The 27,712-nt window shown below is 40.0% G+C and overlaps 1 protein-coding gene across 5 annotated transcripts in view; it reads left to right on the top strand.

The window, feature by feature from the left end:
* Window positions 1-27,712, top strand: part of LOC143171857 (WD repeat-containing protein 7) — a 151,167-nt gene that overhangs the window by 57,108 nt on the left and 66,347 nt on the right. For all 5 annotated transcript variants that reach the window (XM_076360957.1, XM_076360959.1, XM_076360956.1 and 2 more), the window contains one exon: window positions 22,322-22,543. In XM_076360957.1, coding sequence (XP_076217072.1) covers window positions 22,322-22,543 — 222 coding nt within the window. The remainder of the gene's footprint in view (window positions 1-22,321; window positions 22,544-27,712) is intronic.

Raw genomic sequence — 27,712 nt, 5'->3', positions numbered from 1 at the left:
TCGGTCTGCTTGATTGAACTGAGTATTTTTTTCAATGAGTGAGCATTGCTAGTTCGTTGCACATAGAATTAAAGTGTGTTTCATTTCTACAATACTCATATAGCTTTTTACTGTTGTTCTAGTTTATTGTAGACTGGCAGGTAAAGTCAAGAGTTCTGGTCTATCAAGGCATATTCTGAAACGACAGACCATACAAAAATATGTATTTAATTATAAGCAATTATCTTTTGATTCTTTTTTTCATGCTTATTTATGCAGCGTCATAAGGAAAATATCTATATGCTCAATATCAATATTCTCGGAATTTCAGTGACTACAGTACATATTTTAGCAGAGCATACCGCAGATTATAGAGCGTGAAAGCTATCTTTTTTTTGGCTGAGCTTTTTACAGATTTTTGTGAAAGTCTAAAAGAAAATTAGTTATTTCTATTGACCTGAAGACGGTTAGTATGGCAGATCTAGTTTTGGGTCAAGTCTCTAGTTGAAGGTGCCTGAGACAGGATCACTGCTGGTGGAAGAACAGCCTGTCTGGAGCAGGGGGTTTTAACGCAGGTTGGGGGTAAAAGGCTAACTGGAAATAGCCGAGAGGGAGGTAGGATGCTGGGAATGCCTTTAGCAGCTAGGGGACGATGCAGGACAACAATGAATAGAGGATGGACCCCCGGAAAAAATAAAAATAAATTAATAATGGGCTCGGCATACCCTGAAACACAGATTTCCCCAGCATACACATCAGAGCAGTGTTTCCTTTAGGAACCTATACCATCTCCTTGGCTGTTAGCGACCTTCTGGTTCTTTTTCTGGAAGCATTAGCAATAGCAGTATTAAACAATTGTGTGTTACATCTGGGACAGCTTTCTGCCCCTTCAATGTCATATGTTCTTTTCACGGGGAAGATATTGAAGATGGGATGCTTTAATGGAGTAAACTCCAAATTATGTGCGTTTTTTTGCTATGTGCTAGACTGAGTTTTGAGGTTTTCAGAAAGCTATCCGCTATGTTGCTAGAGTCTGATGGTAAGAATTTCATTTACAGAGAAAGTGTTTCTGTTATTAAAAGCAGCTGAGCTTTTAAAAAAGTATTCTAAGTAAAGATGAAACTTTGGCCTACAACTGAATACAATTAGTTTTGTGTTCGTAGAATAACAAAAAAAAAGAGTTTTGAGACAATTTAAACTTAACCTTATCTTAAAAATATGATGCAGCTTCTTTTTATAGTGGTCCTATTAAGGCTAATATTTATCGATTTGACTGCACAATGTAATGCTGGTGTGTAGTGGTCAACAATATTTTTTTTTCAGTTCAAATTGAGATTCACCAAATGCTTTCGTTTATCCAAATAATTTTTTAAAAGGATCACTTTCACATCAGTCCTTTTAGAGATTAAAGCATTTTAGCTTAGCTGGCTGAAAAGCACTGAAGCCTGTTTCTGGAAAATACTTCAGTAATACACTACAGTGCCTCTTAGGCATTTAAAAACACACACGCAGGAGTTATTTAGAAAATTGGGTCTATCTTCAAATGCACTGAAAATACATACAAGAACAGTCTTCTAGTGTGGTAGTATTTATTGCTATCTTTAATGCCTGAAAGGCTTTTCTGGATAACTAAAAGTAGAGCAAATGTTTTGCTTAAATAATTGACGTGTGGACAACAGCATTTCTTCCTAGTTGGGTATAAAATCTACTGGCTTCAGTGATCAACATTTTGCAATTCATCATGATGGTAAACTGGCTTTTTCAATTTTTTTTTTTTTTTTTTTTTTAGATTTGGTAATTTGTAATCTAGTTGTATTTTCAATGTAATTTTAGGATCCAAGATAGTATCTAAGTTTTATTTTAGAAATCCAAATATATTTTTCCAATAAATAAAGAGCAAGATACTTTAAAAAAAAAAAAAAAAAACACAACAAAACACCAACAACATAGTACTGTTACATATTTGGAAATACAAATATTTGTCTTTATGTTTTAACACAAGTGCAGCAGCATCTGTAGGGATAATAAAACAAGGACATGCCTGAGCACATAACAGGGATAAATGGTCAAATGTCACCGATGCTGTGAAAAAGAGCATTGTAGTGCATCACTACCTCTGTGACAGATTTATTTACTTACAAAGCAAATGATAGAACAGCATAAGTAGACTGTCTTTAAAAGTCCACCGAGTTCACTGTGTGGAGCTGTTTTGAAAATGAAGAACTTCAAGGATGTAACCTTTTACGTTGCAGAAGTGTTTGCCTCTGAGCTGTGCATGGTTACTTTAGTAATGGAAATAAATAACATATTGGGGCGCAGTAGGATATACATATTCTGAATATTGTATGGATTGCTTTTATATCTTATCAACAGAAACTTCTAGCAAGTTTAGAATTAATTTAGTTCTAATTAATTCCCAGGGTAACTGTAGATGTTTTTGGACTTACGTGAATGTCCTATCAGTGGCGTTTGGTATTGCTGCTTGTAGTAGGAATGCCAGGTTTTGGTTGAGACGTTGTTGCTGATGGTGCTACATACAATGAAAGATGACTCTTGCCATGAAGAGCTTATTCTAATCTCTCTTCCACTAACTTAGATACTACCGCCAACCTCTTCAGCCTTGCATAATGTGGATTTTTTCCATGGCAAACACATTTTGTAACAATGACCTTATTCACGTTAGTATTGACAATGACACTTGCAAAGCACAAACCCATTCCTGGTTCTAATTAAACAGCAATATTTTTAAACACTTTCTCCCCCTTCCATGAGCTCTGAATGGCATGTTCAGCCACCTTGGCTGCAAAGACTATAGAAGTGTAGACTGCCTCGGTTTTGTAGATACAAGGCTTTCAAAAATATACCTCTGTGTTTGTTAAATCTGCACCTGGACCACTTCATTGGCCTGTGCTTCACCCAGCAGCGAGCTCAGCCGAACTGCTGCTGCAGTGCTTTGGTGGAAAAGAAGGTACATGTTAGAACTCATTTGGACCTTTCTTTTGCCATTATTTAAAGCAGTGGTGCCACGTACATGTGTGCGAGGTGGAAGCGGACGCAAGCGCTAAGAGTTCTGCTAGAGGGTTTGGTCTAATTCTGGGAGGTTTGGAGGAGTTTTATGTAAGACACATGGCTCTCGGGGAGAGAGGGTTAGATGTCCTTGGAATGTCGTTCCGACCTTAGCGAACAGATTTTGTGCCCCCTAATTGGTTTGATTACAAAATCTGTTGTCTGCTATTGAACAGTAAACAGTTTATGGTTTTTCTATGCTTTAATAGCTATATGAAAATAAAATGTCGGTAGGTGGGAAATTCAAGGCACAGATTGCTGTGACTGTTCTTGGGCCTGCTCCTAGGAGGTAACACTGCCCTGAGGAACAGAAACAGCGCTGACAACTCGCTTAAGCTGGCTTGCTTGTGAAATGATAAGACTCCAACAGGTGGCCTGACAGGTAACAAAGTTAAATACACTGTTATTGGACCAATTATTATGTTTTGGTATTTCCATAAATAAAAACAGTAACAGATACATTTTTCATTCAATTCTACTTGAGCCAACGTAAATATTTATCATTTTAGGAAACACTGTGATACAGCATAGTCAATTGCTGCGTCAGGATAGTGAGGAATTGAATTGAAATGCAATTTATTCCTAAGGATCTGTCATTCCAAAAGGCTGGGAGACAGGGGACAAGGACTGCTTTAGCTACGGAGATGAGGCTTATTATTTGGTCCAGTCCATTTTCTCCTGCACGCTGCTGTGACATGTTAGTGCACAGAACGGGAAGAAATAATGGTCAGCCTTCTCCTTGTCCTTTGGTGTGATCCCTTGCACAGGGAGAGAAAGATCTGTCTGAAAACATCTTGTAGCAGGTTAAGGCAATAAATAGATGCTTTACAAATACTCTTTGTTTAGCTGTGTAATCAAAATGAGTCTCAGTCAAGCAGACTCTTACGTATGATTTGTGCATTGTACAGACACCTATCTCTGATATGAGAGAGTTCCAGCAGTTACAGTTGTGCACATACAAAAGTTTATATGGAAAATAAAATCTGGGAATGCTGCTGATAAATGTTTGTCAACTCAAAAATTTAATATTTTAAGTATCTTCTTTCAGTATTCACAAATCTATTTTCGTGCATAATGAGTAGTATTTGTTAAGTAATAGTTATCCTTTAACTGGCAAAGTCAGAAGCAAGAAATATTGCTAGATTAACCCACACTCTAAGTTTAAAAATAACTCTTTAATTGGTGACAATATTTGTCTGTATTAAAGATTCAACAGTGTAAGGGCAGGGATTGTGTTTCTTCAGTAAGATCCGTCTCGTATCTTACTGCACCATCACTGCTGCTGAAGTGCAGTAGTACATGGAATGCATTTGCAGACATTTTTAACTTCCAGCATTTTCCCGTATTTGGAGTACTACTTATACCCGCACTGTTTAGACTTTCTGATTTTGGTAAAATCTAACTGTTTGAAGTAGTTTTAATTTAGTTCCTAGCTGATGTATTATTTTTCTCTGTGAATTATTACAGTTCTTAACTCAAAGGCTTCTTTAACAGAAAGGCTTCTGTAACAGAAGAAAATATTTCAACAAACTGCAAACTGAAAGTCGTGGACAGTCATATACTATGGGTTTTTTTCTTTTTCTTAAATTTTTATTTAATATATTGAGCTTCTGGACTACTTTGGTGGTTTCTCTTCATTCTCTTTCTTGCTGCTGGAGCTGGACGACTTTTAAGTGGGAGTGACAGGTGCTGTTGCCCATTGCATCCCTCCCGTTACCAGCCAGACTTCCACTGAAAATTTGGGGTGGAGTGGAGGTACACAACAAATGAAACCATCTGCCATCCCCAGCAAACAAGCCAGTGGCCCACTGTTCAGCACAATGAGGGTGCCAAAAGAGTCAGTCTCTGGACAAAGTTCCTGCTGGGTTTCTTTTAAGTAGGTTAGACTGAACCTGAGCACCTTCCACAAACCCTGTCACATACATTTTTGTATCTCCAAAGCCCACCATAGAGAGATCAAAGAAGCTTTTAATTTGTATTTAACCACTCATTGGAAAACCGTCTACCATATCATGCACTGACTATTGTGTAAAACACCAGAAAAGTGAGGTTTTATCATCTGAAGCAAACTTCATCTGTTTCAGATGCTAATTAAGAAAATAGAGAAAATACACGCTGACTCATCGCTTTCACTCTATTACATTTAAAAATGGAATGTGAATTCACAGATGCAGGTTATTTAACATGTAAAAGTTAATTTTAATGGAGTTTTTGTGTGTACTAAGAAAAATTCTGAAGCACCTTGAGAAATGTGTCTACTAGGTAATTGTATACCAAGTTAATTGAGAATCTAGGTTCCTACAATTTGTAATTAGCTGTCTACAAGGAGGCATGAAATTATGGATAAAATTCTGTTCCTTTTTTTTTTAAGGAAACATAATTCATGTAAAAACGGGTTTTCAACAAAGCTGCATGTATTTGAAAAGATATAGGCATCTGCCAGTCAAGCAGATGTCACCCAGTAAACGCCATTAAGAGCTCTGCTCTCTGTGAGGGGGTTATGGGCTTGACATCTGTCTGAATGGCATCTGTCAGCGTTGGGAGAGTGCTACGTGTATTCATTAAGGAAGTACTAATCCAAGAAAACTGGTTTGTTTGGGGGGCTGGTGGGGTGGTTTCTAGTTAATGGAGAAGCGTAGAGCAGAGCAGTAGCGGAGTGCAGATTGCGGGCTGTGCTGAGCGCTGCAGCGCCCAGCGGCGGGGTCGGTCCTCAGCCGGGCCTGGCAGCTGCAGGAGGAGCTGGGCAAGGGCTGCCAAAGAGCCAGACACAAACTGGGCTGCCAGTTTGTCTTTAGTTCTAACGTTTATATTGATTTAGAAATAACTAACACTTCTAAAATGACTGTAGATTTTAAAAAAACAAATAAAAGTGCCTTGGCTGAAAAAGCTAGCAAACTTGAATAAAAATTTCAAAATTATTTACTTAACAAAAGGCAATATACGTAGGTTTTAAGCTCTAACTTGGATTGCAGCATTGTTAAATATTTTTGTCCTCTGTGGGAAGCAGCATCGGTTTTTCTTCAGCTTGTAGGCCACGGAGCTGAAAACAGAAAAACTTGGGCACCTGGACACATGTAGCACTTCACGGTGTCAGCAGCTGCTTGTCTGCCAGCTGGAAGGTGTCGTCTCAGGGAGCTGCTTCGGGAAGGGCGTGCAGGACTTTGCAGTTACCCGCGTGCTGCAGGTTTTGTGTAGTTGAGGGCTAACAATTAGAGCTGCTTGCCGGTGGCCGGCCGGGGGGTGCAGGACACAGCCTGGCCTCTCTTCCTGCCTCCCAGGAGGGCAGTGAATCCGCTGAGGGTAAAAGCCTGGCAGAGCTGCTGTGTCTAGAGCGTGGACATTTCGGTGTGTTCATTAAGTCTAGCATTCTCTCCATACCTATGTATTTACACTGTGACGTACTAATTTAGAGGCCACAACTTTTATCACAGGAGCAAGTAACTTTTCAAATTTAAAAACATTTACCTCATCTCATCTAAGATGTATTTCAATAAAATCAGTATATTACATTGAAAGCACAGTGTGGTTTTGAAGAAAGACTGTGTTAAATATTGATCTCTTTAGTGTAGCATGAGAAGCAGTCTTTAACATGCATTCATCTACAAATGCTTGCTTTTGTATTTGAAGAGATAACTTTTTCATTTAGTTTTGCATACTTTCTGATATCTGTTCTTATTTGATGGTATACAGCTTAATACTAAGCTTTGCATAGTGTATCTGAGTAGTATCAGTCCTTACACTGTCTTATTTTGTGTGTGAAAGTAGGAAGTTGGCATCATTGTGTGCATTATACGTCAGTGCTTTGTGAAAATCGATCTGGGACTCTTGTCTGAAATTCTTTTGTTGTTTTGGTGGCAGATGTTGTCTTCCAGCACTGCGCAGTCTCCCTTTGTGCCACAGTTACTCTGAAAAATAGTGTTAACTTGGGAAAAGTTAGTTCTCTTTGTCTTAGAAAAACATTTATACCTTAATTGTATTCTTCTGGCTGCTCATCTTCTCTCAGTGGCATTAGGCAGAAACACTTCAGCGTGATGCTTTCCATAACTCAATCAATGACTTTTGAAAGATTGTTACAGTCAAAATTATTTAGAATCATCTTTTCAGGTGTAGAAGTGGAGTCTTAAAGAGGCACAGGTTATAAAAGCAGCATATTAAAATGTGGGGGTTTTTTGAGAGTCCTCATTTCTTTGTTTTTTCTTTTTATTCTGTTACATTTCTGGTTAGCATTGCAATGAAAAAACTTCCTATGCCTCATACTTTTTAGTTTTTCTATTTTGGTTCTAATAATAGTGTAATGATGTTAAAGTCTGTGGCAGGAATATCCTTAAATCTCTATACGGTGTTTTCTTTGATGGTTGAGACACAATTGCATCCATAAACAGTTTCTGTTTTCTGTCGTTGCTGGGCGATGCGTTTGGGACATGTCAAGGCTACCAGCTTTGGTACCGTTCTTAGCCAACTTCTTGACAGCAGTTGTTTTGCCTAAAAAAAAAAGTCTATATTGTCATGTTTGTCTTACATTTGAAGAATGTCTCCAGAGGCACAGTAAGTCTTTGTGCTTCAGCATTCGACAGAGTTTTACTCCCCACACGGTACCCTGAGGAGGCAGCGGGCAGGGAAGTCCCTTACGGCGCGTGCTGCAGCCCTAGCAAGGAGCGCGGCGGCTCCGAGGCCTTTGGTAAGACACAGGTAATGCAGGTAACGCTTTGGGATGTGACAGCATCGGTACAGCTCCTTCTAACATCCGGCATTTCAGAAAGGTGTGTGGTGAGAAACAGTTGGAAATACCGCTCCGATTTCCCTTAATCTGCCTCAGTAAGTTTAAGCTTGATTGCACGTGCTAACTATAACAGTGCTGGCAAGGTGTAAGTGTCTTGGGGTAAGTTAGCTTTAATCATGGACCAAACACTTCAAGAAGCCGTTCTGCTGTTAACGGGCATAATGTTCACTGCTTTTAGCAGTATTTACTTGTGTAAATTAACCATTTGCCTGCGGAAGACAGTTCTTACATATGTCGCCATAAGAACTACTGGAGTCTAGGAATTTCCACGTGGAAATTACTTCCCCAGATGCTTGTGCTGGTTATTATTACATGAATCATTTACTTGATGGCCAATATATTGTTAAATATAATGTACGACTTCTTTAAGACTTCCTTTAGTCCTGGAAGCAACTTTTGAAATTTGGGAAGGTTTTGTTTGTTTGTTTTAAGTTTACTGGACATCTGCAGTTTGAGATCACCGTCTTCTGTTTTCTACAACAAGTGAGCTTTTTTCCATCTGTAATCCAGTAAGTACATTGCAGAATATGAATTTACTGCATCAACAGCAGTAATAGCAATTCTGGAATTGCTGTGTTTGTTACTTAGATATCTAAATGCTATTGCCCTGAGGTTATACTAATTCCTGAGGCAATGAAGTAGTGATGTAAAGCGAAGACCTGAAACCTCTGCCCTTTTCTAATTTACATTTTTGGACTCGCTGGTGAAAAATGACGTAGATGTTAAATAAGGTTTAAAATGTCAAGCCACAATTTCATTTATAATTACATATAGCTTATTAAAAGAACCAAACACGGGCAGAGTTTACTTGTGTGGTTACAGAACGTCTCTTACAACTCAGAGTTAAACTGCTGGTGCCTTAGCGGCTGCTTTGACTCATGAAGGAAGAGATAAGGTGTGCATGGGTCTGGCCATCTCCTCGCCCCTGGGTGCATAAGCCTTTCATGTGTTGTCTGGACACTTACTGTAACCCCAACAATATGTAGACTATATCTCTTGGGGTAATCCTTTCAGAGGTCCCCAATTCATCAGTTTAAAACACATTTGCTCTGTGTACTGCTCTTGTGACTTTAATGCCTTATCACTCCTCTGACCTATCTTCCTTCTCAAAAATATCAGGTGTTGTCTCAGAACTAAGTCAGTCTATGTTGGACTTAAAAAAGAAGAAAATATTTTTCTGTGTTGAAATCCCAGAACTCGCTCTGGGCACCCAGTAGCACAATAACCTGCTGAGCAGAAGTTGTTGACCAGCCAATTGTTTGTGACAGCAGGACTGTGGTCTGTACTAGTCTGCATGGTATGCCAGAATGATATAAATAGTCACCGTAAGACCCCCATCCTTCACCTTCCTGCCCAAGGAAAGTCTTGTGTGGTCACCTGGACGTAGTGAGTAGCTGTTGCATCTCATTTGTCCTGAACATTCATCTTTCTTGCATGAATCAAAGTGCTCTGCTTCTCTCTCCAGAAAATGCTCCTGGCCCCTCTCTTCCCGTGCTGTGTAATGAGCTGCACTGCTCAAAGCAGGCAAGAGGTAGCCATAACAGCATGAGACCAGCAGATTGGCCCGTGCCTGTAGGACTCTCCTGGGCTTCGTCTCCCGTGTTCTCTGCACCACAGCCTGTGGCCAGCCTCTCTTCTCCCCTTCTCCAGCCCCCCAGAGCCTGAGCAGTCGCTGTAGCAGTGGCCTCTTTCTCCTGAGCTCCAGCTGGACTTTCCTCGTGATATGCGATAGCTTGGTTAAATGCAGACGTGAAATGAGATGTGTAGTCGTAACCACATCATTTCCTTACACGTGGTCTCTTCCAGTGCTGGAAGAGTAAACTTCTCACACACTTAGTTTTGGTTACTTTTTTCCATCATTGGCAGATCTTTTTCACTACTTAGTAATTTTTTTGAAGGTGTTTTTTAGCTGTGCATAATTTTTCAGTTTCTATATGCAGACCACTCTTCTTCATGCAAGTTTTGCAGGACTTGTTGATAGGAAGAACATAAAACACAGAGGGTTTTGACTGAGGTCAATGTTAAGTGGATAAGGGAGCTGTTACCACAGTTTCAGATTGTGAATATTCCCCCAGGGTGATAGGAGCAATGAAAAACAAAAGCTGTACAAGGTACCAGGCTGACATTTAGAACAATAAACAGTGGGCACCAATCTGCACCTTTAGGCTCCTGACTTTGGTGTTCTGAATTTCCTTCCCTACCTCTTTCCAGTAACTCAAGGAAATTAGGGTCCTGGGTTGTCCTTCAGGTGCCTAGAACACATGATATGAATTCCCCCAGGCTGTCTTGCTCCATGAGTGGGATTTGAAGGGAGGGAGAACACCTAGTCAAAATCTTGCATCATTTAACAAGTGAAGAATTGCAGCTGGTTGGACTAGTCATGTTTGAAAGCATCTTCTTGTAGTTAGTTACAAAAGTCCATTCACTTGTAATAATTCTAGACTTTACCGTTTATTATACGTGTGTGTATATATGCATTGTCTTAAGAAACCAGCTTTCCATGGTTAACAGTGTATTTTAAGCATAGGATTAGTCACAGCAAAGTTAGAGGATGTTATTCATAAATTAATTAGTTCTATTGATACATTTTAAAAATGGTATTTCCTTAGTTTGTGTTGTGTTTTTTTCTAGGTAGATTGATGAAAACAACTTTTAAATTCTGAAGACCCATGCCTGTGGGTGCTGTCTGATGTCATTTTATTCTAACCAAAAGTATTTTTCATTGAGAGAGGTCTGGTTTGAAATTTATAGTGGTTTTTTGTAACACGTTTTAATAGCAGCTGGGTTTATAGCATTTTATAGCATTTTTCTATACCTTCTTCTGGATAGTCAGGTTTTCAAGCTAGCAGGTTCAAAACATCAGTTATCTACATAGTATATAAAAAACCTGATGGAAGTTTAAAAAAAAAAAGCAATACCTTATTGTATTGGAAATTGCTTGTTTTCACATTTCAGCTGTAGTTTGGACAGCTGTAACTTCAAAAATAAAATATACTGCAAACACATCGAACTGTGTTAAAAGATTATAATTTTAATAGTACTTTCTATATGCAAAATCTTTTAATTTTACCTACTTACGCAAGAGAGAAGATGATTAAAGTTCATACTTCATTCTTTTACCAGTCTTCGCACTTTGATAAATAAATAGATCATCTAAGATTCAATAGGCCAATTGCAGCATATAATAGCTATTCAGAGGCAATTAAACTGCCTTTTTTCATGCTGGCATGTGAGCGTGCCCTTTCACAACCTTCAACTTGATTTGTGGTGATTCAAAATTAACTTAAAAGTCTTGTTTGCTGACAGCTTAAAGCTTAATTGACTGAAAGCCAAATAGAGTGTGTTCTGTATTCAGCGCTGGAGCCCTCGATAAAGCTGTGTGTAAATCGCACGTGTTGAAAGGCAGCGCCGGGTCCCTCCCTGCCTGTACCAGGGTGGGAACCACTCCACGGGGTTGTGTATCGCACCGGCTCGGCCCTGGGGCTCCCCGGCCGCAGCGGAGGGCGTTCGGCTTCGGCAGGGCTGGCGCAGTTCTGGCACTGCCCTGGGGCTTCCTCCCTCCTTGTTGCTGCCTCTTGCTCCTGCGCAAACCTGCACCTGCTGTTCAAAGGGATGCTTGTTTTTCCAGTTTCTAGCTGTATTAGGTGATAGTGAATCAGAAAATGAGAATTAAGTCTTGTTGGTTTCACTGTTTGATTAGAATGATCCCACCGTGAAAGGTAAAGTTTACTGTAGTTTGAATAAAATTTTTATTACTATTAAAGACTATTGGTCTAAAGACTCTCTATATTGCTAAACAAGCAACAAATAAATATTAAAATATGTGTTTCATATTAGTGGAATTCCTTTCCATCCATAGGTGCAGGGGGAGATTTGAAATCTGTTTGTGTACCTGTACTGTCGTAACAGGATGTACCCGGAGTTCAAAGGCTGCATATGAAGGCTCTGGAAAAGTGCTGAAAAGCACCTCCCTACATGTTTCTTTGTGGCTTAAGTTGGGGGAAAAAATTCCTGATGAATTGTAACCCTCATCTCAGTCTAAATCCTCTTTGTTATGCTGCTAAAAGCCTTCCTTTTTCCCTGAATATTTCTATATAGAAAAAGGTGTTTTGTTGTGGGGTGCTGCTCAACACTACACATCATTCTCCCGCCACAGTTCCCTAAGGGCAGAGTTGGTGCCTTTGCAGCTGAAAGCTCCCCCTGCCCCTCCTGGTAATGGCTGATGCGAAGCATCGTAGGAGGTGCTTGCAAATAAATATTTGGTGGAGATTTTTTGTGTTATAGAATGTTCTTAAGGATGTCTTAAATAACTTCGAATTGAATAATGGCTTTAAGCAATGGGAATGTATTTTAATCTGTCAAAATCAGAAAGGTATTAAAAGCAAAATGCCTTAAATTGTCAGACATGATATGATAGATAGGTCAGAAAAATATAATGGCACCTCACGTGTTTTCTCCTGTAAATTCTTGAAGTTCTGTTCACATGCAAGTCGAATTTTAATATGTAAAAGTTAAAGAACATGGGTTCTGATATTGCTGTATTTCTTACTGATTTCTTGGCAATTCATAGCTATCTAATTTCTTCTGCCTTCCTATTGATTTCCAATAGGAACAACATCTTTTCATAAAGCATCGGAAAAGTCGCCATTTGGTTTCAAAATGACTGTAATGTAGAACAGTTTTACTCTTAATGTTCCTTTCAATAAAATAATAATCATACTTCAGAACGTGAAGTCCAGATCTGTACCAGTTTTATTGAAGTCTTACCTATGTCTAGAGAGATCTGAAACTCAACAATAAATTTAATTGTCTCTTATTAACATCTTATTAAATGCTGTTGGAAAAAATATATCTTATGTTTACATTTATCTGGCTTTAGTTATGTGCAAATTAGTTACTTCCAATACAAATGTTAATGATGCAGTCTTCCACTATTCTGTAATATTTGGTTTCCCCGATGGAATTAAAAACTGTGTATAATTTAATGGTAGAGTTATTTAAATGCCCCGAGTTGTCATACATTTAGAAAGCTGTAAGACAGACACCACTCTAATTTTCGTAAGGCTGCTGGACTCATGTAGAAAATGCACTTTTCTACATAGAGTAAGTACTTTTTGCAGCCACTATTCTAATCTGTTGCAGTTTAGTGGAATTTTCTCTTCTGCTGTGCTGCTCCTTTTATGACAGAATATTTCACTGTGCTACAGCATCTGGGAACACAAAATGGGTGAGGATGCTGCTTCCTCGCAGGGCTGAGAGCAGGGAAATAGTCAAAGACAAAATGGATTCTCTGCTGTTCAGGTGGGGAAATATCAGGCGTGTTTCATTCAGTGTGACTTGCTGTTTTTAAAGCACTGAGTTAATCCGTCAAAATTTCCCTTATTAGAAGTGACGTTACAGTGATTATAATCAAAATTTTGAAAAGGTATGATGAACAATTAAAATGCTTTTATTTATGACTCATTTATGTAGACGGTAATGAAGAGAAATAGATATTTCTGGAAACTGCAGCACGAAACTGCATCTAAAAATTGAAACAGCAAGGTTGGGGACAATACTTACATAACTGACGTCTGGTTTTCGGATGCGGTATGAAACAATCAAATGTCACTGTGGTAAAACTTACTCTCGAATTATTAAATACTTCGGGCTATATGGCTTACAACAGAATTAAATTAGTTTAAGATGATGATTGCTTAGTGGATCTTGTTGGTGAAAACACATGCGTACTGAAGAGAACAGCTAATTTGTTTGCTTTTTGAAAGCGAACAGATGTTTTCAGCACAGAGTTCACAAAGCATTGGTGAAAAAAGGAACGTTTATTGCTGAGAGAAAACAGGTTAACCTCTATGTCTGTATTTTCCAAAGATGAAATTTGTTATTGTTTTCCTTGCTTCAGGTATTCAGTAACTATTAAATGTCTCTTGGGTTTTTATTAGTATGTTACAGACAGGCAGTGATTGACAACAGCAACCTCAGTATTTGCAGTTACATGGATGAAACCAGTTTGCTGCTGGTTTCATATAGCCTCGTTATAAAGTAATAATTGGCACTCAAGTCAATGTTTCCTACTGCAAAAAAAGTTGCAGTAAGGTCAGATAAGAATCTATAACTGTATGAAAGTAATTAATACATGTCATCTATCACTAGCTTTAATCTGAACGCATGAAGCAGCCTGGGATTTAGGCAATGCTATTCAGCTTTTCCAAGGTACAGAATGCTTTTGGTAAAGCCTAAGTGCATGGGTAAACACAAACAGAGCCGGACTACACATTTGTCTTTTGTCTTGTTGCAGGATAAAGCCAAGTAACTTAAATGCTCATTTGTAAAATTTTTGGGGTGTGTTCGGTGCATGAAATAGGCTTGGCAGGCTGGAAAGCGTGTGAGCACTGTGCTTGCAGTTGAGCAGTTGTTTCCAGGTATGCTGGACCAAGGTAGCACGTTGTTCAAGAGCGGTGCAATCATCCCAAAGCGCTAATGAGCATGGGGGGGGGCTGTATGAATGCCTAGTGGATACCGAACAAGTTCAGGCATTGAGCTTTTTAGGAAGAATGAGTGATAGCTAATGATTATTTAATGACAGATCTCTGGACTGAAAGGCACTTAGCACTCAGTGTGTACTGCAAAGCCTATTTCTCAGAGCTTCCGACAGGTTTATTTGGTCTCACCTTGAGTAGAGCAGTGCTGTATTGATTTCATTGGTGGGGATTTAAACACACTATTGGCTTAAAATAGCACCACCTGTGCAGAAGAAAATCAGTGTCTTAACCCTTAAGGCTGCCAGTAGCTACTATGTAATGCTTTGATTGGAGGCTAACAGATTCCTGACAGGTTTCGTTATCCTGAGAACTAACATTTTTAATTGACAAATGCATTGCCGTTTTTCAGTAGCGCATGTTTCAGCATACCGTGTGGATAAACTATGGGGATTTACATGTGGGCTCTCACCCCCCTGGGTGTCTGACCTGAGGTCATTTGTGGGGTCAGACCCTTTGATTTGAGATAGGGTCTTAAATGAAAGATTTAACGAAGATGAACTTTTTTTTTTCCCTCCAATTTTTGTAAATTTCTTGGTGGCTGCAACAGTCTTTTCTAAAAATAATACTCTATACTTGCCTAATAAATATTATTGTTTACCATGAGAGGTTTTATAATTCTCCTCTCTTTCACAGTTGCTGCAGCTGGCTACCTGCATGAAACCATATTACTGGCATCATACAGGGAATATATTATCAAAAAGTAAACCAGAAAATGTCCTGCCTTTAATAATACAAAGTTATGTGACTTACTGATATTTAATTATTAAACTTGTCTGTTGTAAGATGTCCTATTTAAACACTTCAAGTTTTTACAGTAGTAACAATGCTCCATTATTTCAAATACTTTGCTGTGGACATGAAAGGAAAATAACAAGACAGGCATTATCAAATAAATCAGCTCAGCATGCCAATAGGGAGGAGACCTTTGGGAGAGGAAGAAAAAGGCAAAACAAACAAACAAACAAAAAAACCCAACACCCAAAACCCAGCTTTTGTTTTGATTCCAGAGCAGTTCTTTTGCACATCCTTACCTAAATTTATTTTCAAGTGGTGTTATCAAGTCCTCTTTCATTATCTAAACATTTACATATCTCTTTTAAAACATGTACCGTATCAGTAAGAATAATAATGTGCAGGAAATTTTTATAAAATGTCTTGGTTTCTTCTTATGTGGCTCTCTTCCCTATCCAATAGTTTGAAAGCAGATACCTTTATAAAACCCAGCAAAAGATTTAATTTAAAAATACTAATTGTTATGACACTAAAATGCCTGTACTTCTTCTCTTGAGCAAATTTAATTCAAACGGTGTGCATTTGAACTATATATAGATAATGCTGCAGTGTGGTTTGTTATTAATCTTTTATAGTTCTGGTTTCAATTATAGGAATAGTAGAAAGATTGATTACAAAATGTGTTATGTCTTAATGAGCAAGCTAGCGTTTGAAATCTATGTTTGATTCTCCATCTCATACGTGCTTCCTGGAACAGCCCAACGTGAAGTACTATGAAAACAGCAAAAACGAAAATGATAAAAAATGCTTAATAACGATAGAAGGATAAATATTAGATTTCACAGTTAGCAATCACAGATAAGGTCTCTAACTTGCCACTGTATTGCCGGATTTCTGTGTTGTGCTCTACCGCCATATATTGACTGTCATGGTGGCAGTCAAGTTGGAAGATAATTTTGGTTTATGTGGGAGGAAAAAAAAATTAGTTTCACAAAATAGGTGAGCTTTCTGTCTGCACTCATGTAAATCTCATAAATATATTAAAGACACCGGAATTGCCCTGGTTTATAAGAGGTAAAGGTCACAACTTCAGGAATGTGTCAATTTTCCATATTTGCAGATATTTTTTCACTATCAGTGAACAAAAGACTGAAAATAGAAATAAGTTGCTCCAAAGAAAAAGCTTTATGTATTTGCCTTTTTCTTGTAAGTGGTAGGAGAATGAGTATATAAGTTAAATCTTGACAAAGGTAGCTTTAACTTTGGCACACACTTGGCAGCACAGGGTGGCGTATCTCACCCGGGTGTGTGTCCTTTCACAATTTTTCTTTGTACGTTATTTTATCAGAAGAGGTCTTCCCGTGGTATTTAGCAGTCTTTAGTACAAGCGTTCTGAGTGCATGTAGTGACTGAGGAAGTAAGGAGGTACCTTGTGAGAACTTGCTGTCTTGGGGGTGGGCTGGCGGGGCTTCCTGGGAGAAGTTCCCGAACTCCCCATTGGCGCTGGCACCTCCAGGCAGGAACTTCAGCTCCTGAGTTGAGTAGAGGCTGTGCACAGCGGGAGAGCGTCAAAGAAAAGGTAGCCTTAGACACAGATACATTTTTCCTTCTATTGGACCAAATTTTCTCATTTTCTCTGATTTACACTCTGATAGTAGGAACAAATAATATTTAAGAAAACGTAACTTGAATTACCAGAAGTGTATTTAGCAAAGACCTGCATCCAAAATCCACGCTGTCTTTTGGGGGTTCTTGGGTGTGGTGGGTTTTTTTGTTTGGTTTTTGTTGTTGCTGCTGCTGCTCTTGTTGCTGTGATGGGAAGGTGCTTAATTTTCTTAAAAAAAACAAGGTGGTTATTCCAAACTAAGCCAAACAGTAGAGATGAGAAGAGACTGTATGGAGTCACTTAATATTTTTTTAGTGATATGCTGAGGGTAAGCTGTAGGGAGCTCAGTCAGGTGAGATGGGTCAGACCTCTGTTCAGCATCGCGCGGGGGCTGCTGCCTGTCCTGACCCAGAGCATCCCTTGCCCCTTGCCATTTTCTGTGCTGGGCGCACGGAGGACCCTTCTCTGCTGTGCCAGTGGAGGGAGCTGTGTATGTAGGAATGGCTAAACTTTTCAAGCAATCAAATTACTTTTAATAATGTGAGGTTAGTAATGAGTAACTGTGGTTTTCATAAGGTTAGATAAAATAGATTGTTTCTGTCTTTCTGCATTTTTCTCGTGGTCACTTTCTGTTATTGTTACTTCTTTGTAATATTTTTTCAGCTCTGATTTATTGTGAACTTTCTGGCTTTATAAGCTTTCAGGAGGTGCTGAAATTACTGTAATTATTGTTTTGTGTATAACCTTAAAAACTAGAAATGTAGGCAAACCCATAGCATGGCTTTGACTGGTTTAAGAATCCCGAACAATTAAAGGTAAGGATAAGTATCTCTCGTAGGCACATTTAGTATATAGCTTTCTTAAAGTTTTTTGCTATTTCCTTTTTAGGTCACAAGGAGAGCATTATGTAAATTTGTTTACTGTAAGAAAATAGTACAATTGACATGAAGAAATATTTTAAATTATTGACGGCCAAGATTAATATAAGCAAAATTGCATTTCCCCCCTGTAGCTCTTGTGCATTCTTTTATAATATCCCGTCTAGTACAGAGAAACGATTACAGTTGCAAATGTGGACAGTTTCAGTGGTTGTTGCCAACAAGTTCTGTCTCTACCACACTTTGGTGTGTGTTCGCTTCCTCCCTGGCATCTGATGGAAGGACTGTGAGGATTCTCTGAATTTAACTAACTATATATTTTTTCAGGCCTGAAAGAGAGAGAGGAAAAGGAAGGATGGATGGATGGAAATCCTTATCCCAACCTGCCCAGTTACAAACCTTCCCTTCATAAATAAACAGAAAACTTGTCAAAAGAAACGTGGGGAAAGGGACCTGGCAGACAGGAGGGAAGGGTGACAATGCTTTTCATGGAGTTCAGTTTGCAAGCTTTCATCTGTAGACAGTGAATTCTGACTGTGCGTTCGGTGCTGGGAAATACGAACCGTGACAAAAATTGAGAGGGCTTTGGTTGTTGATTTTCTGTGTACCCTTAAAATACCAGGTTGGGTTGCAAGGTCTGATTTCCTACCACATTTGATTCAAAGTACATTTGTGGTCTTGAGCAAATTATTTTATTCATTTCAAATATATATTTTCAAAATACTATATATTTTAACGGGCTTACTGCTGCCGAAAGCCCGCAGACCCTCGCTGTGGTGTGCCTGGTGCTGTGCATCTCTTCTGTATTTGAGCTCAGATGAGGAGTCTCTCTCGGCTGTCAGAGCGTATGGCAATGGAAATGGGGCTACTGCAACATCTTTCCCAGGTTTTTTCACTTTAAAGAATATTATGCACACTAAACATTGTGACTAAATCTCAATGATTACGTTTAAATTATTGGATGTAATTACAACCCCATAATTAATTGTGTTGGGTTGTCGTTCACCATGCTGTGGCTGGGTGGCTCTCCGTGACGGTAGCCATTTGACGGAGCAGGGCTAGGCACGGTTTTGGTGGAGTGGGGCTGCTGGAGGCCACCCTTCTGTGCTCAGAACCACCGCAGCAGCACCACACGTGCAGATGGTATGTCTGATAGTAACAAATGGGCCTGGCACCTACTTCTGCGAGGCTTTAATACCTAATACAATACGGGAGTACCATCAGTATGCACCTAATGGCAGATATAAAGTATCTGGTAGCAGTCCATCTCTCATAAAACCGCCTCCAGCCTTAATTCAAATCCATTGATTCCTATTCCAGTTAAACCTGGAGAACTTAATTTGTCTTTTAATCCTTTTATTGTAAGCTAGGATAAAATTAATTTTACCCAAGAACTGTGTAAAGCCAATTAATGTGATCTTTAGAGTTATTTAGTAAAGTGCTTCAAACTGTTAAATTTATCCTGACCTCATGGCTGCACTCTTTGACTGCTTTTTAAATGAAGTAATCGATATCTCGCAGCCTTTTAAACAATTTCAACTTCTGAAATATTTTACCTATATTTTAAACACTTCATAAATATGCTTCGTGCTATCTGTAAAGCTGTCTCCTCTAAGCAGTTGTGGATGTTTAATTCTCAAAAACTGAGATATTTTGAAATATTTAATATTATGGTCATTTTGTTGAAAGGCAACCCAGCTGGGTAAATGCATGGACACAATAGGTTTCTCTTTTGGTGTGTGGATCTGGAAGTGTGTTATTTTTACAACTAAAATGTAGAACGATTTTGTCCTTTCGCCAGTGTAGCTTCTGTTTTCCACATAGAGCTATTTGAGGTTATTAATTTTCTTACTGTGATAGGGTGATCAACCGTCCTGTCAAGAAAATGGATCTCTGTGTCACCCTTTAGCATGATTAAATGGAGGCACGTCGCTGTGAGAAAATACCAAATTTTCATGAGACAAATGAAACTGTAGAAAGGACTACTTTTTATAGACATAATTTCATTTTATAAATCTCCCAAATGGCTGTCAGTTTATTTGTAGGAAATCATTACAATTAATTGTGTGTTTCTGCTAGTAATTTAAAGAAAGAAAAAAAAGTAAAGGCAAAAATATTTCAGTTTTTTTTTTCTCCTCTCATCTAGAGGTTTTGGGGAGGAATGTTGCTGGGGGGAGGGTTGGGATTTCATTGTTTGGGGGGGGGATTGGTGGGGGGGTTTTTTGGTTTGTTTTTTTGGGGTTTTTTGGGTTTTTTTTTAGTTTCTTGGGTTTGGTTTTTTGAGGTAGAAAAATCCTACACTGCAGCAGTGAGCAGGATAAAGACTATCATATGCCAGATTGCTAATGAAACACTCTAAGAATATTTCCCACCCTGTTCTGGTTGGAATTTATTGTTTGGTTAACAAAGAGTTATCTCCTCGACATCTGGGTGCTGGAGTCGTGGGGTCAGCAGTAGGAATTAGCTCAGCTGTGAGTCTACGCCAAGCACACAGCACCGTGCCACTGCAGGCCCGGGAGTTTTCCTGCTGGATCCTGTATTAATTGCAGACTAAACGTATGGTCGCGTGCTGTGCAACGGCAGTGCTCATGTCTGTCCGTGGGATGACGGAGGCAGGGGCTGAGACGGAGCTTGCGGATGCCCACTAGTTTGGTATTTGCTGTTTAAAGTTGAAATGTGGAAGTTCTGTTGAATCAGACCTGTAATTTGAAGGATGCTCTGAAACCCGTCCTTCGGGATCTAATGAAGGGTTAACTTCATAGTGCTGTAATCAAATGAAAGGCGGGCGGGGGGAGGGCGCAGCGCACCGAGTGCCCCTGTGGTTTAATTTCCTACTGGAAGCAGCACATGTGTTCGCTCTTCCTTTCTTCCTCGCCTGGGAGCCGTGGCCGGCGCGGGCGGTGCGGCCGGGGTCAGCGCCTTGCCTATTGATCAGCATCCCGCGGTCCCCTGCTCCAGCATCTGCTCTGCTGCCTGCTCTCCGCGCCTGCTGCAGCACATTAGAATAGAAATCCATAACCAGAGCTGTGCTCATCCAAGCAGGGGAAGAAACTAAATTAAATGGTATAAAACAATCTTGGATCAGGAGTTTGTGCCAATTCATCTTGATCTAAGATGTCACACTGGGCTCTGTCTGAGCACCTGGGCTAGAGGCAGCCGCAGGGAGCAGGGAGGGAGCCGCCATCAGTCATTCGCCGGCCGGCAGCGTTGCCCTTTGGCGGGGGGCACCCCAGGAAACGGGGTGTGCTGGGCCATGGTGTGCACGGCCGTGCAGGAGCTGCCGTGCACCCGCTTGTGGCTCTTGTGCTCCCCGGGCGCTGGGGAAGAGAGGCTGCAGTAAGGTGTGATGTGCAAGCGGACTACATCCAAATGTTAATGAGAAACTGGTGTCTGCAGATGGCGGGAGTGGGATAAGCGATTGCTAAACAATTAAAACTGTTACATTTTTTGCTTTGTCTGTTACAGCCCATTTTCATCCTTCTTTCTCTGAAGGCAGTTACTATTGATTTTTCTCTTTCTTTTTTATTCTCCCCTACCATTGTTAAGCTTTCTGTTGTTTTTCTTTCCCTTTTGGCTGGCACATCGCTGTCACAGCTGCAGCGTGGTTGCCTGAACAAGGATGGTCTTCTAACACGGGTTCTAAAATTTTGGTTAGCTTTCTTGTAGGTAACATTCCGTTTCCTATCGAGCCACGTGAATGTCACTAGCAGAGAGAGACATACAATGCGACTCGCTAATTCACCCTTCGTTAATCTACAAGCCCGATAATTCCCATTCGGTGCCAGGTGGTGCCTTCTGACTTCTCGGCAAAGGTTTAACAGCGGCATGCTGTAAGAAGGATTAAGACTTCATTATTTTTGTAGAATATATGGTAGGGCATTTGCTAGTATGCTGTGAATTAGTATTACAGGTAAAAGTGAACTGTACTTGTCAGAGTAAATGAATACAGTATTTTCATTCCAGTCAATGTCTTCTAAGACTTTATTTCTTTACTCCAAATAAAACATAAACTTCACCTGCTTAGTGAAATTAAAAATCCCTGGGCTATGTTAGACTAATGATGTAAATTTCAGTTTTATTTGAAGTTCATTGTACAGTGAGGTTTTTTCCACTGTTTTTAAAAATATTTGTTAAAATACCATATGTAACATTTTAGTATACAAACATACTAGTTTGGTTTAATGGCATATACTGTTAGTGAAAATTTAGTAAGACTTTGAATGTGATGATGGATCCTGAAACAAAAAGGTGCTTTTATATAATACAAATAAGTTTTTTCCTAAAAATCTATCATCTTTAACAAAAAAAAAATCCCAACTTGTTACACAAATTTAAAATTAACAAGAAGCAAACCAAAAATCACCTTTCACAAAAAGTAGACAAACACAGAATTCCACAGATCTTTTATCAACTGAACAAAAAAAACTATGAAATTACACAGTTTTCTGGTGGCTCTTTTTTCTGTGAGATCTTGACGGTTTTTGAAGGGTGGGTGTCATTGATGACAGCCATTGCAATAGGTGGTATTTAGACTTTTACCATGCATTGTAGATTTTGAGAAGTAAAATGGAATTGTGTCCCGCAGCTGAAAATCCTGGTAAGGGCTGTAACAGTCCTGAAGACATGATTTAAGTTAAATGGAAACCTCTTTTATTTTCTCTGGGAAACACGATGTTGTTTGGAGTATTAAAGAACAATCCCTGCTTTTGATTTTTCTCATATTTCTTACTTTTTATTTCAGGTTGTCTGTCTGGTCTCCCACAAATGAAAAAGATATCTACGTCCTATGAAGAGAGACGGAAGCAAGCCACGGCCATCGTCCTACTGGGGGTGATCGGGGCAGAATTTGGAGCTGAAATCGAACCTCCAAAACTTCTCACTCGGCCACGTAGTTCCAGTCAAATTCCCGAGGGATTTGGTTTGACCAGCGGTGGATCAAATTATTCCTTGGCAAGGCATACGTGTGAGTAACCCAGGACGCTATTTTCCCTTGCTCTGGTGTTCAGGGCAGGAAGAGGTGTTATTTACATTTCAGTACAAACCGGTTCATTTAAAATATCCTTTCACTAGAAAAGATAAACATTAGAAATTTTGAACGTACAATAAGCAACACCGCGATAAGAGGTTGCCAAGAAGTCGGTGCTGATAGAGTGGGTGGAACGGAGCAGTGGAGGTGGTGACTGCGTGTGGGGATTGCAGTCGTGCTGCTGGGAGGGAGGCACCCACCGCAGGGGAGAACCAGTCTGGCGCTTTCTGGCATCGGCCAGCACTCCCGCTGAAATTCTGACATCCTTTATTCTCCTCCAGTTAAACCCAAATGCTTGCATTTAAGACTGCATTTATGTAATTCATTCTTTTATCCTGAAACCATTCCTCGGGCTAGTAGAGAGAGAGGGAGGAGACCATCGATGCTAGTCCTGCCGCTTCCATTGACTAACCTTCATTTTCAGCCCTTGATAGGTCTTGCTCTTGGTGGAGTCGTTCCCCCTGTAACTGAGCACTGGCAAGGTTGCTTACTTCACATACATACATTTTGGGATGTGGATCAGTAGGCTATAGAAAAACTTACTTGGCAATGAGGAGAGATGAGGGCACGGGAAAGCATGCAAAAGATGTCTGATGTAAAAATCACAGATGCATTTAATAGAAAATGGTGGAATTCAAGGTGTGCTAGATAAAGTGTCACATTCTGGTCCTATATTAAAATTAGTACTGCAGTGCTGAAGTAATTATTCTCAGTATGGACAGTAAACGTGACCTTATCTAAGATGGTGACATATCTATGCATTGCCTACTCAATGTTAATATTGCAAAATCTAATAGAAGCAAATGCAACTGCAGCGCTCTGGGTTCATACAATTATTTTGGCCAGGTTCCTGAGCACGCTGGTATTTGTTTTATGTGGAGTCTGGCAAAAGTCCCCTTTGTCATCTCTGTAAGATCTCTCTGAAGTGCTACAGACTAATTGCCAATATTGCCTGAAAAAACACCCACTATCTGGTTAGCTATAAAATAATTCCACAGCAGTGGATTTCTCCTCCTGCACTAATTCAGTCTTCACCTGGTGCCCAAGTGCCTTTGAAGGAAGAGGGGAAAAAAAACCCCAAAACAAACCCCCCAAATAATTGAAAACCAGTGTCTTGTCTCAGCCTAAAGCTATTACGGGCGAGGACTGGTAGTAATGATAAAAGAGGGGGCCTGTCCTTCTGTCTGTTCATTTCTTCAGATCTGGGTGTGTTTGTATGTGTGGAGGAGCTTGGGAAGCCTGAGAGGGGAAGTTCAGGCTTTCCTCAGTGGCAGGAGTAATTACCTGAGGAGGGAGGGGAGCGAGGGAGCAGACAACACTAATGAGCTTTGGGGATAATGATTTGCTTAAGTGTTTTAGAAGTATTACATGTCTCTTGGATTTGTATTTGGTAGGCCTGAAGTATTCTTAAGCTACACTCTTTGAGGCGGGGGAAACTGGGGAGGTCTTTGGAAATTTCTGCAAGATGAACTCCTCTTCCTCTCAGATTAATTAGCTCATAATCTTGGCCGTGTCACGCCAGTACCTCCAACAGCAGCTTTGGTTTTGGGAACAGCTTTGTTTTGAGGCATTTCCACCATACCCATCTGTGCCACATCTCACCTGGAGCGGGTTTTTTAGATAGCCGTGAAGTAGAAGGGCATCAGCATGATGCCCCAGACTGACGTTTGCTGTTGGAGGTCTGCTCTGGTCTCGTGTGAGCCTGGTCCCCAGCACAGCTGTGCAGGGCTTGTACCACAGCAAGGTGCCCCCAAAGGGTGACAGGATAGGCGAAGACTTGCTGAAAATGGAAATATCACTTGCCAGGAAATGCTGTTCTCAGGATGGTTTTTTCCTTTTATGATCGTACTTCTTGAAAGGCCATTCTCATCTTTGCTCCACATATGTAATACTGCAGAAGGAAGTACTTCGAAAACTGAACAGTTGTTCAGAAATTCAGTTCTCTGAAAAAGAAAAAGCAAAATTCCTAGTATGTGCTCAGACTTACATTTTTTCTCTTTGATATGTGTCCTATTATAACTTTCAGATACCATAGTAAAACGCATACAGTTACTTCTTTGTCTCCCAGTGACACAGAAAATATTTTTGGCCCTTCAGAACAGATGAAGAGTTGATAAGGTGTAATCTGGTCTTATGAAAGCTGGCTGTAGGACGTAAGTGATGGTGTGAACCAGCAACATGGACATGAGGAAAAATTTCTTTACCGAAAGAGTGGTTAAACATTGGAACAGGCTGCCCAGGGAAGTGGTGGAGTCACCATTCCTGGAGGTATTTAAAAGACGTGTAGATGAGGCGCTCAGGGACATGGTTTAGTGGGTGGTGGTGTTGGGTCAACGGTTGGACTCGATGATCTTAGAGGTCTTTTCCAACCTTAATGATTCTATGAACACTTAGATAAAGAAATTACTGGTTTTCCTCCATTTCAAGTTGTATATTTGACTTGCTGGTGCTGCAGAATGTAGTACATGCTGACTGAAGCCTGGTGCTGGGTGGCTGCCCTGTAACCACTCCTGGAAGGAACACAGCTTCGTTCCCCCGCTCACTACCAGGGGATGCTAGGGTGGGGGAAAGCTGGGAGCTGCTGCAGCTTTCTGCTGGCCACCTGTGTGACAGCATTTCCAGAAACCATTTCTGACGATTCCTCTCCTCCCCTTCAGTCTAAGGTGTGATACCTTTTTAATCATCATATTCTGTTACCATATACTGAAACTGTATGCTGTGAGTTATCCAGAGTAATGAGAGAAATTGCACATAGCCTAAAGCCACAATATTTTCTATTTCAAAATAAGTTATCAAAACGAATTACTTCATTTACACTGTTAATGCATGCAGAGTTTTTGCTGTATAAATTGTGCATGTTGTGATGTACTGTATTTAAGAAAATAATAATTGTGACCCGTTTTGAGAGGGTGGAATTCTCTAGAAATCCACGCAGTGACCTTGCCTGACATCCTGCATTAATCTCTGTTGACCTTACAAATAGTTCATGAGATATTTAATTATAAAATGCCACCCAAAGAATTTCTCATTACGGATGCACCACATCACACTTAAACTGCAGCTAATGCTGTGTTTATAAAGCTAATGGGCTGATAAATCTGAATGACTGTTCTGTCCTGAATATGAAAATACTTGATTCTGTTGTTAATGCAGTATATTTTTCAAAGCATCTGCCATCAATATAGTTATTAATGATAAGTGTTTTGCCCTTTAACTCAGTCAGTGTCATATGCGACAGCATGTTCACGGCATTGAGTTATTTATATTGTTTTTGCAGCCTACATGTACATACCTCCTTCCAAAGCGAATTTTAGGGTTTCCACATTGCATAATCCATGTCAGTCGCTCCAGTTCTCCTGGTTTCTGGATTGAATAAACTAGCCAGCAGTTAGGTTCCTAACGCACTCATGATACCATTTTTCATTTTTTGATTACAATGTCCCAAATTCATAGCAGCTGACCTTCTTGCCTGTTGGGCAGGAGGGGAAGCAAGTGAAATTTCTGGACAGAAATAGAAATATATGTGTCTGCATAATTGTGTAGGGTTTTACTGCCTGGTGTTAAGACACTTTTTCCATTACAGAGCCATGTTTGTAAAATGTTACACCTTTGAGCCGTTACCTTAAGGCTGTTCAGCCATGTCTCTGGAAATCCTCAGCCAAAACAATTAAGTCATTAGGTTAGGATGAAGAAAGTGTTTTTTCAAAGGAAATACGATTTCAATAACGTTGGAAACTTAGCACATCCACGTTTGAAGCAGGGATTTGCCATTAAGGAAGTAGCTTTTGCGTTAGGTGTGTGTCCACCTCGTCCCCTTCTGTCCTCTCCCAGGGAAATCTGTCAAACCTGAGGATGAGGGCAGCGCTGGCAAACCCGGTGGGGGTGAGCTGGGCAGCACGGGAGCGGGGCTGGAAGTGAGGGAGGGTGGGAGGAGGATAAGCAGCGTGCAATGAAGGTCACAGGTCAGGTCTCTAGTTCTAGCACAGGACTGTTGCCATATGAAGCGGATGAGATATTGCACGTTTTGTTGTTTTCCTCAACTTTGGGATTTTTGGTTTTTTGCGTTACTTACTGCCTGTCAGTCAGGCTTCACCACTCAGTAGTATCTTCTAAAAGTCTCATCACTGCAGCCTATGAATGCTTTTTCTAAGCAATATATTTATTTTCACAATCTTTCTATTGCTACTGGAGTTGTATCTGTGTATGCTAGAGGTTTACCTTTCAAGATGCACTGTGGCTTTGCAATCCATTTTTACACATATGTAGGCACACAAAAAGTAAGCAAGCACAAAATTACTTGGGGTGTGAAGTCAGGTATTTCACATGTTTTGTTAAATTGGGGTTTCCAGCATTACAGATTTTTGTATAGTATCCCGAATGTATTTAATCTGAAAATAGAATTTAACATGGGGTAAACTTGAGACTCTTGGTGAACATGGGATTTTTTTTTACTCCATCAACTACCTTGTAACCTTTTCTAATGCCTTTTGATCCATTAATTCTCTATTGTGAAAACATTTAAATCGCCACTTCAGGCAAGGAGGAGGCAACCCCTGTGAGGAGGAGGTTGCTCCCCGCTAATTGTATGCACCTACTGCAGAGCCGATAGGCTGAGCTAGCAGCAGCAATTAATACAGATGAGCGAGCGCTCGGGATCATCGCTTACAGAAGCAATAAATCAGTTGAGCACCTGAACAGCAGCCTTTCAGAGCACATTAGGCAAACTGGCTCAGTAACTTAATTTAAACAAAAACAAAAACAAAACAGTGTGATTAAAGCAAAAAACTCATTTTATTGTTCACAATGAGCCTGCTAGCAGTGTGTGCCGTTTTGTTGGCTGTATTTTTGTATCAGTTATGCAGAAAGCTACTCACGTTTGCATGGATCCTGTGGTTTGTGGCATTATTCCCCTTACTTGGATCTGTATGTTTCAGTCAGCAGGCTGTGAAATTCAGTGTACTAGTAAGTCTGAAGTGTGCTTTTTTTCCCTGAGTTGGTGTGATTAGATCAGTGTCTTGAGCAGAATTTTGTCCCTGAAGGCGGGGAGGAGGGGGGGGAGGAAAAATGGTGGTTTATGAAAATCTATATCTTAGCCTTAGAGATAAT

The sequence above is a fragment of the Aptenodytes patagonicus genome, chromosome W (genome assembly GCF_965638725.1).
Source record: "Aptenodytes patagonicus chromosome W, bAptPat1.pri.cur, whole genome shotgun sequence".
NCBI lineage: Eukaryota > Metazoa > Chordata > Aves > Sphenisciformes > Spheniscidae > Aptenodytes > Aptenodytes patagonicus.
This window is presented reverse-complemented; position numbering and strand designations above follow the sequence as displayed.